This window comes from Colobus angolensis, unplaced genomic scaffold (genome assembly GCF_000951035.1).
Source record: "Colobus angolensis palliatus isolate OR3802 unplaced genomic scaffold, Cang.pa_1.0 Scaffold143, whole genome shotgun sequence".
Classification (NCBI taxonomy): domain Eukaryota; kingdom Metazoa; phylum Chordata; class Mammalia; order Primates; family Cercopithecidae; genus Colobus; species Colobus angolensis.
The window spans coordinates 4487658-4498327 of record NW_012114522.1 but is presented as its reverse complement, the minus strand read 5'-3'; the positions used below and the strand labels follow the sequence as shown (position 1 = coordinate 4498327).

Genomic DNA, 10670 nt, shown 5'->3' with positions numbered 1-10670 from the left:
TATTGATTATAGTGATGGGGGCGTCATTGTCTGTCTAGCTGCTTCCTGCTGTTAGGGGGCGTTGTTATGAGGGTCTATGGTTGGCACCTGGACATAGGGATGTAGGAGCATCTGGTTAAAGGCGACACGGGTGATCTCTTGAACTTTGGCTCGGAGAAATTTGATTAAAACAGGAGCGAAACATAAGACAAGATAGAGGATTAGTATTGGAATTAGGAATGGGAGCATCTGCTGTATTACGGGCAGCAGCCATACCGGTGGTCCGGGGGTGAAGGGGGTATTGTAGGTTTTTAATTCTGCTTTAATCCTGTTTAGGGTTTGGATGTTAGTGTCTACTAGGCCTGACTCGTTTACGTAATAGCAGCATTCTTCTCCTAAGAAGAGACATGTTCCTCCTTTTTTGGCAGTAAGTAAATCTAATGCTCACCTATTTTGTGCTGCTACCTGGGCCACTGAGGTAATTTGATGCTGCAGAGAGGCCAGGCTTTCAGCTGAAGCCTCTATGGCCTCTTGGATTTGAGCTGTTAGAGATCGGGTAGACTGTACCGCATGGGCAAGTGCCCCAGTTCCAAGCCCTGACGCCACTAAGGAGGAGGCCAGGGAGACTCCAATGACTAGGGGAAGGAAGACAGCCCATTTTTGGAGATCATTAGGAGGAGGGTTAAATTGTATGATGAGTTCAGCTACTTTTGCTTTGCTATATAAGGTTAAACTAGGTACTAGGGACACTGGGACACAGAGGGATTGACCGATGGATGTGTGATTAAGGACCTTGAAGAGGGTTTTGTTGCACCAGAAATAACCTCCGATGGGAGCCGTCTGGGTCTTAGTGGGTGGCTGGGTATAATTACACCAGGAGGTGTTTGGGGTAGAGTAGCAGAAAGGAAGGATTGGACTTTCTGGGCTTTGGTATAGTGGGACTTGGAGTAAGAACGGTTTTTGGGAGGTGCCTGTCGAGTTAGTTGTAGCCTTGAAAGCAGTAGGTAAGGGGACTGCCACTAAGGGGTCTCTTTCAAGGGCCGCACAGAGGAAACAGTGGGAGAGATTTGTTAGGTTGGCTGCCCGTGTTAGGTTTAACCCTTGACGGACTAGTTTTAACCATGAGAAGGGGTCCTTATTGGAGGAGTGTAATTGATCTTGTAAGGCCTGTTCTTGTGCTTGTATGGCTAAGGTTAAATTCTGTAGGACTTGTATGTTTTGAGGAAGGGATTTTTGCTGGACAAGTGTTCTTTTTATCAGGAGAGTAGCCATGGGATATGAACTAAGGATTGTGGAGCCTGTGTAGAGTCCACCTTTGACTCTGTCTGCCCATCGGGGGTCCCATGGGTCTTTGATATTTAATTGGTATTGAAGGGGGGTTCGTTGATTCGCAACGGTGAAGAGAGCAGTGGGTTTCTCCTGTCTCAAGGTTGCATAATGTATCTTACAATAAATATAAGGGCATCCTAGGTTCTTTTGTTTCCAGTAAGTCTTACAATTGTAATGTGTCTGATCGTGCAGGAAGCAGAGAGCCTTAGCTCCGGCCGCACTGCAACACGATAGGGTGAAATTTATAGTAAGATGGGGTTGACAGCCTGAAGGGGGGCAGTCAGCAGTGCCTTGTAGCTGTGAGTGCTGTTTATTTTTGCGTGACCAAGTTTCAACTATAGAGAATCTCCATATGAAAGTTGGGTTAGTAATAGAGATTGAAATACAAGAGAAAGATAGTGATATAAGACTTCATCTTCAGTGTAATCATAGAGTACATCTTGCCACTGAAGATGTTCTATAAAGGTAAGCGGGAAAACCACTGTGATGGGCTATTATCCGGAGGCAAGCAGGGATCTGGGGTAATATATTGGAATTCTGTTATGTTTATATAGAGTATGGTGAGAAATCGGGATAAGCGCAAGAGGTCAGGGAACATGTGGTGGTTGAGGGAGTTTGGTGAATTTGAGGCAGGTAGGGGTAAGTCTAGTAGATGTCCACTGATTGTCTTCAGTAGGGGCCTTTTTAAATTGTGATATATGGACCCAGTGCGTTTGTCCTAGAAGTTTGGCTGCTGTGTATGTGGATAGGAGGACAGTATAGGGGCCTTTCCACCTGGGCTGAAGATGTTTGGCTTGGATATCTTTTAAGTATACTTGGTCTCCTGGGCTGAGATAGAGATGTGGGCTATAGGTATCTGTTGGAGGGGGGTGTGCTAGTTCTGCATGTTGTCTCAGGAGTTGTCTCAAGAGGGTGAGGTATGGAAGATAAGTTGCCAGCGGGGAAGAAAGGGTGGGTAACTGCTGGAGGGTGAGGGGCCGGCCGTAAACTAACTCAAACGGACTGAGGCCTGCTGGACTCCGTGGGGCTGCTCGCAGCCAGGTTAGGGCCAGGGGAAGGAGAGTTACCCACGATTGTCGAGTCTCGAGGGAGAGTTTGGTGAGTTGCTGCTTAATGAGCCCGTTGGCCTTCTCTACTTTACCAGAGGACTGAGGTCTATAAGGGATGTGGAGTTTCCAGGTAATGTGTAGAAGGGTCGCCACTTGCTGAACTGCTTTGGAGATGAATGCTGGGCTGTTGTCAGACTGAAGAGTGAGCGGGAGGCCAAACCTAGGAATAATGTGTTCAATGAGTATGGAGGCAACTATATTGGCGGTTTCTCCTGTAGTAGGATAGGCTTCTATCCATCCTGAAAAAGTATCAACGAGGGTTAAGAGATATTTGAATTTTTTATGCCTTGGCATGTGGGTAAAGTCAATTTGCCAGTCTTCGCCTGGTTGGTGCCCTCTGAGTTGATGGCTCGGATGGGAATTGCGCAATGCGCTTTGAGGGTTTGACTTGAGGCATGTGGAGCACTGTCGGTTGATTATAATTAGGTGTTTCATGAGTGTGGGGCAGTGAATGAGGGGGCTTAGGAGGTTATATAAAGCTTTGGGTCCTATGTGTAGGTAATTATGTATGTCTTTTAGAATGGTGTGGAGCTGAGTTTCAGGAATAACTAATTTATTATTGAGGTAAATCCAGTTGTCTGTGGCTAGTTTGGCTGTTGAATCTTGTAATAGTTTGGTCTTTTCCTCTTGGGTATAAGTAGGGGTATATTGAGGAGAAAGAAAACAAACAGAAGGAAGTGTGGGAGTGGAGAATCCGGCTGCCAACTTGGCAGTGGTGTCGGCAAAGTTATTGCCAGCCGCCACCGAGTTAGATGGAGTCTGATGCCCTTTACAGCGTATGATGGCTGCTGTGGAAGGCGCTGATAAAGTGTCCAGCAGTTTGAGTATCTGTTTTTTGTTGACTATAGGGGTACCACTGGTGGTTAGGAACCCTCTCTCTTTCCAGATGACAGAGTGCGTGTGTGCAATCAAGAAGGCATACTTGGAGTCTGTGTATATGTTTACCGTTTTTCCTCTGGATAGGAGGAGAGCCCTAGTTAGTGCGATAAGTTCTGCCTGCTGTGATGTTGTTGCTTGTGGTAAAGGCTTAGCCTCTAGGACAGCAGAAGATGTAACTACCGCGTATCCTGCCTGTCTGTTTCCTAGAGAATTGATAAAAGAACTGCCATCTACAAATAGGGTTAACTGAGCCTTCCAATGGCTGGTCATGTAAATGTAAGTGACTAGGTGGTTGGGCCTCTAAAAGTGCTGGACAGGAGTGTTCAGTACGAGGTTGCTTGAGAGGGTCAGGAAGCAGGGTTGCTGGATTCAGAGAGGAACAGACTCCTAGGGCAATGGTGGAGTCTTCTATGAATAAGAGGTGAAAAAGTTGGAGTCTGGACGGGGTTAGATGGCTAATACTTCTGTGGGCAATAAGATCTTGAAGGTGGTGAGTAGAGAAGACTGTTAGGTTACCACCCCTAATGAGTTTCTTTGCTTCTTGGGTTAGGCAGGCTGCTGCTGCTAGGGCCCGAAGACAGGGCTGCCACCCTTGTATGGTGGGGTCTAATTGTTTAGATAGATATGCCACGGGGCAGTAGGTGGCGCCTATAGATTGGGCTGAAGGACCCACTGCAACTTTTTGTCTTTCATCTGTGAAAAGCTGGAAGGGGCGTTGGAAGTCTGGGAGTGAGAGAGTAGGATGTGAGAGAAGGCAGTTTTTCAGGTGAGTGAAATGTTTATACATTAACTTTGGGTTAGACAAAGGTCCTTGGGGAGTCTCCTTGACAGCTACATATAGAGGCTTAGCCAAGATTCCGAAATTAGGAATCCAGTGTCTGAAAAATCCTACTAGGCCTAGGAAGGATTGAATTTCCTTAGCGTCTTGAGGAGGAGAAAGATTTTGTATTAGAGTTAAGCGGTCCGTGGTAAGTGAGCGTGTCGTAGGAGTGATCTCAATACCTAAATATATGACACATCGTTGTGAGAGTTGAGCTTTGTGTTTGGATATTCAGTAACCTTTGGATCCTAAATGATTAAGGAGGATTGCAGTGTCTAAAAGAGAGTCCTGTCCCGTGGGACTACAGAGTAAAAGGTCATCTACATATTGGAGAATTTTACTATTGGTAAGAGGACAGGAGGCTAAGTCTTTTGCTAGGTCCTGCCCAAAGAAATGGGGGCTGTCTCAGAACCCTTGGGGAAGCACTGTCCATGTCAGTTGGGTGGAGGTATGGGTGTCTGGGTCTTCCCATGTAAAAGCAAAGAGAAACTGACAATATGGGTGTAGGGGAATAGAGAAAAATGCATCTTTTAGATCTAGTACAGTAAAGTGTGTTGTATCAGGTGGAATGAGAGAAAGAAGGGTATAGGGGTTGGGAACTACTGGATGGGTGGGACAAACAGCTTCGTTGATAAGACGAAGATCCTGCACTAACCGAAAAGTTCCATCTGCTTTCTTTACAGGTAGGATTGGGGTGTTACAGGGAGAATGAATGGGGATGAGGATGTGTTGGCTGAGTAACCTAGTAATGATTGGTTTTAGTCCTCGTAAGTGTTGTGGAGAGAGAGAGAGAACTGTGGGCGGGTTGGAAACTGAGATGGGTTTTTAAGTTTTATAAGTATTGGTGGATGATGGTCCGCCAGGACAGGAGTGGAGGTGTCCCACACTTGGAGGTCGATAGGATTGGGGAAATCAGGGAAAGGGTTAGTAGGATTGTTGGAGTCATTTGAGTTAGTCAATACTAGAAGCAGATGGCGGGTGGGGTGGGGGACACTAGTAGGGATGGAGATACAGGCTTTCAGTTGACTTAAAACATCTCGGCCCAGTAGGGGAGTGGAGCATGAGGGGATAATGAGGAACAAGTGTGCAAAATAGTTGTTGGCCAGGCAGCAATTAAGGGGTGGGGTTTTCCGAGGGTTGGACGGGGAGCCATTGACTCCTACAACAGAAATATTGGAGGAAAGGCTAGGCCCTTCGAAAGATGGCAAAACAGACTAGGTAGCCCCGCTGTCGATTAAAAAATTAATTGTCTTACCCGCTACCAGGAGAGTTACCCGCGGCTTGGCGAGGGTGATGGGGGTCCCTGAGTCCCGGCACCTTCAGTCATCATCCAGATGTAAGAGCTGGAAGGAGCTCCTAGGGTCCTGAGAAGGGACATCCCATTAAGGCGCCATGCCCGTTTTCAGGGTGGGGCAGTCAGACTTCCAGTGCCCTTCTTCATGGCATGCTGGACAAGGAGTTGTTGGCAGACGAGGGTTAGGACACTTTTTAGCCCAGTGTCCAGTTACTCCGCACTTATAGCATGGCCGCATTGGCTCAGGTGGTTGGGGACTCTGGGGACATCTATTAGCCCAGTGCCCTGGGTCACCGCATTTATAGCAAGCCCTTTTTATTGTCTTTGAGCCTCCAGGGGTTTTGCTCTCCAGTTTTGGGTTATGGCTAGGCTGCAAAGCAGCAACTAAGGCTTGAGTCTGGAGCTGTACCTTCTGCTTTAGGCGGGCCTGTTGTTGGGCCTCAGCCGTTTCTTCCCTTGAATTATAGACCTTGAAGGCCAACTTGACTAGGTCTTGAATAGGAGTTTGAGGTCCATCCTCTGCCTTTTGGAGTTTTTTCCGAATATCTGAGGCCGATTTTGAAATAAAATATGATGCTAGAATAGTGGCCCCGGCTGGGGAAGCTGGATCTAACCAAGTGTATTGAATTAAAGCCTCAGTTAGCCTGTTTAAAAATGTGGCCGGAATCTCATCTGGACCTTGAATAATTTCTTTTAGTTTATTAAAATTTGCTACCTTATTTGAGGCCGCCTGCATACCAGCCAGAAGACATTGAGTCATCATATCTCGTCTTTGGCGGCCTGGCCGGCCTACTTGATAATCCCAGTCTGGGTCTATAGAGGGGACTGCTTGTTCCCCTAGTGGGAAGGCAGGGTCTGTTAAGTGTAGTTGGTTGGCATGCTGCCTGGCGGCCACTAGGATGCGCTCTTGCTCCTCAGGGTTTAGAGTAGAGGTAAGAATAACCTGGAGATCATGCCAGGTTAAATCGTAGGCCTGGCAAAGGTATCTAAACTCTTTGGTGTAAATTGTAGGGTTGGCAGAAAAATCTCCTAAGCGTTTTTCAATCTTTGAAAGATCTGCTAGTGAGAAGGGAACGTGAACTCTAACTACGCCCTCTGCTCCGGCCACCTCACACAAGGGTGCTAAGACCGCAGGGGGGTTGGATAGGGTGGGAGTAGGAGCGGGGGCAGTTAGGCAATCTTTAGAGCAGGTATGGGCAGAGATAGGCAAACTAAGATGACCAGGCGGAAGTGCCGAGGGGTCGGACGGAAGTGTAGCCTCAACAATGGTGGGAGGGGCTGAGGAGGGAGGCAGAACAACTGCAAGAGCGGGAGGGGGAGGTGGAGCCTAAAGAGGTTGGGGCTGAAGCAGGAGGGGGGGTGGAGTATACGGTGGGAGTGGAAGGGAGGGATGGGAAGTAAGGTCTTCAGGCAACTCATACAGGAAAGATGACTCCTCTTTTCGGACTTTGTTAGGCCTGCATCCTTAACCAACATAACGTGAGCCAAGGAACACTGGCTACGCAGGTCCGGACGAGAATGCAAGACCCAAAATCCTTGTATATAATTAATTTCAGACCACTTGCCTAAGCATTGGCAGAAACTACTGAGGTCGATTAAAATGTTACGGTCTAGAGTGCCCTCAGGCGGCCATTGAGACTGATTGTCTAATTTATATTGTGGCCACACCACAGTGGAGAGGAACACCAGTCGCTTTCGTCTGAGATCTTGTTCTAATTGCAAAGTTTTGAGATTTTTTAGAAGACACCCTAAAGGGGAGTCTCTAGGTATTTTGGATTGGGGGTTTCCCATTGCCTTCCTCTCGCCTATAGGCGGAAATGGAAACCAAACTCTACCTGGCTACAAAGCGTCCTTTGGAGCCACTAGAGACCAGCGGGAGGCTCCTGGAGCCGGAATGGAGACTACCTCCAGGCTGACATCTCCGTCCTGGACGGGTCTCCCACGGAACGAAATGGAGTTCCTTTGGGCAGACGTCTCTGCCTTTGGGAACTTCCCTGGGTCACCTAGTGACCGGAAAAAAAGCCTTGGGCCTGCGCAGGACTTCTGGCCAAGCAATATGAGAGGGAGGCAAAAGGTACTCACCCCTAGGAGACTTGGAGGTGGGGAAAGCGATGTCCAGGTCCTGGTCCGTCTGGGGCGTGGAAGGAGGAGGCTCCTCGGACCTTGGCAGGGGGGCCCTGAGGAGGGGTCTCCTCCCGGGTTTCGGCACCACCTGATTTGCTCCAGACGACCACCAGAGTACGTGCCAGAGAATAGGCAAGTAAGCAGGGTAAAAGAAAACTTTATTAACTTGCCAATGTGAAGGGGGGGGGGCGAGGTTCACCGGTCTCTGGCGGTGGAGGCCGATGAAGTCGCTCCGGCGTTCTCGGGCAAGGTTCCTACGTCTGCACACGAGCAGGGGCCAAGGAAGTTCGTGCGGCGCGCCCGCCAGGATCAGCTTTTATGTCCTGGGCCCGGGAGTGGGAGGGCAGTGGGCGGGACATAGGCGGGTCGGGGGCGGGGTGGTAGGCGCGGCTAGGTAGGTTTCGATTTTCTTCGTCAAACGTCAGACTGCACCTGCGCAGTCGACCTGTGTCTTTCCCGGGCACGGGAAAGTTGACAATGAAGAACCCGGAAATGCGCCATTTTAGTCCCTTTGTTCTTTTGTTCCCTCCCTCCGTCCAGACAATAAATATATGATCTCAAGCAAGCATCACAAGGAGCCACAAGATGGGAATTATTATCTCCATTCTATAGACAGATAAATTGAGGCTGTATGCATTAAGTAACCCACCCAAGTACGCCTCAGCTGTGCTTTGATCCCAGGCCTATCTGGCTCCAGTGCACAGCACCCTGGATGCCTTAATGATCAATCCTTCCAGGCAGGGGAGAGTTTGAGCTGACTGACTGCCCAGTGTGTCTCCTGGACATGCCTCCACAACCCCATGCTGCATCACTAACTCAGATCTGTGCTTGTTTGCAGGCTCAGGAGGCAGCAGGGACAGGGCAGCCAGCTCTTGGACACCGACAGCCGAGCTGGAGGCCAGGCCCAAAGCAAGCTCCAGGATGGGTGCAACAACAACCTCCTCACCACCACCTGCACCCGTGGCTGCAGCAGCTAAGCCCACACTTGTTGCTGCTCAACAGGACTACACTTGTCTCTGCCCTGCCCACCCAGAGCCCCTCTTTATGCCCAGAAGGTCCCTGTCTTGCCCCTGAAAACATCAGATGCAGAAAGAGCCCTGGACTTGGAGCTGGGAAGCCTGGGTTCTGGTCCCATCTCCATGACTGATTCACTGTGTGACCTCAGACAAGTCACGCCCTCTCTGTGCCTCAGTTTTCTGCATCTGCCAAAGGGGTGAAACACTTCTGCCCCACTTCAAATTACAAGATTATGGGGAGAGTCCAATTAGATAGGAAACATGAAAAACCTCTGATAGTTATAAAATCATTTTTACGTGCAAAATATAACCTTAATATGTGAAGTGAACCCCCATTCCCCAAAGCAATTAAACCGTCATGACTTTGCAATTTGGCACACCCTAGCTTGTTAGAGAGCACTTTCGGAAAACACAGCCCCAACAGCAAAATAAATATCTGATGTTTTGGCCCCTTCTGTGAAAACAACACTCCCAAATCCTGAAGCAAAACCTGAAGTGTCTCCATGTGCATTCTCTGGCAAGCCACAGTCCTTCTGACCTTGTAAGATGGTGCAGCATGCAGACCAGCCTTGTCCCCAAGGTCTCAGTGCTGCGGTCTCGCTCCTTCCCTCATTTAACACCACCCTTTTAATTTCAGCAGTACTCACCACCACCATGTCCTTGTGCTGGGATGGCACACAGGTGTCCATTCAGCTGAGAGTCAGGTTACTCCTACAGAGTGTAATCAGCACCCCATCCAACCGGCCCGAAAGCCCAGACCTGCAGCAGAACTCTCCAACTCTATCAGCTTTCAGGGTTTTCTCTCCTGGGAAAGGTGTAAAATCAGCTTGTCAGCATCTTCTTACAGAGAGTACCCCATCTGTATTGGTGGGGTGGCTCCCTCTTTATACATTAGGAAGCATGGGTGCTTAGAAAGTTTATTTCAGGAAGAAAATGGGTTCACACAAAAAGCAAACTACGTTCTGATCTGCTCAGGGAGAAGCTTGCCTTTAACTGGAACATGTTGGGATAAGCAGGGAAAGCTTAGACTTTGGAGTCAGGTTTGTGTTCAGAATCCAGCCCTGCTGGCTACTAAGTGGGAGACCTTAGGCAAAGCATGCAATTGCCCTGAATGGCAGTTTCCTCATTTTTAAATGAGGATAATAAAACTAACGTTGCAGGGGAGTTATAAGGTTAAAGAAGATCCTGTGTGTAACCCCAAGCATTGGATGACTCATTGAATGGCCTTTTTTGTCAGCATAATAATCATCATTATTTAGATACTTTCTTCGTTCACTCACCTGGCAGGTCAGTTTTCTCTGCACACAAGCCTCCTGTTTAGGATTCTTCCAAATGTTCTTCCTGGAGTCTTTGATATTTGTTACATCCTGCTGAAGTTCGATTGTGTTTTTATTTTTTCATCCACCTTCCATTGTTCACTTTTTACATGATTACTCAATCCTTGGGGCTGTCCATGTCATTCTTAGATTTACTAAAAGACATTTTAATGTATGGTGAGGTTTTACATTTTTGTTTTAAAAAAAGAAATAGTCATTGTTTTCCTCCTTTGAACTGAGGCTATTTCTGGATTGTGTGGTCCTCGTCAGTTGACTTGTTTTGCACATTTTTCTTTACTTCATGTCCCCATCAACAACCAACCTGCTCCCCACCTCCCCCAGGAAATAATGGGCCTGCTCCTCTCCTCACTGTGACCCTGGAGGCTCTTAAGATTTTTTTTTTTTTTACTGGGCTGAGTTCACAAATTAGGGGCAGGAGCTGCAAGTTGCCCTAGGAACACCAGATTTTCTGGTTCTGTTCACGTTGGCATTTCTTGTTTGGAATAAACTATTTCTTGGCCATTCCTTCTCACCACTTTGTTCTTAATTCAGGGTTGGGTGGGATGGGCCACGTTCCTCTTAGAGTGAAGAGACTCAAGTTTAATTAGGAACACAGAAATTGGCATGGTTGGTGGTGTGGACACCAAGCCAATGATGAAATCACTTTGCCCACAGATGGAATCAAACTTAGCTTGGCAATTCAGGACTCTACCTAACTTGATCACAATCTACGTGATTATTGTTACTATTTTGTATTTCCTAAGGCACCATCTATTCACTAAGGAAAAAGTACAGAAAATTCTT

General features: G+C 47.9%; 1 protein-coding gene across 2 annotated transcripts in view; it reads left to right on the top strand.

The window, feature by feature from the left end:
• Positions 1-10398, top strand: part of STK32B (serine/threonine kinase 32B) — a 423981-nt gene extending 413583 nt beyond the window's left edge. For both annotated transcript variants that reach the window (XM_011935426.1, XM_011935425.1), the window contains exon 12: positions 8373-10398. In XM_011935426.1, the coding sequence (XP_011790816.1) occupies positions 8373-8511 (139 nt within the window). In that variant the 3' untranslated portion in view covers positions 8512-10398. The remainder of the gene's footprint in view (positions 1-8372) is intronic.
• The last annotated feature ends 272 nt before the right edge of the window (positions 10399-10670 follow it).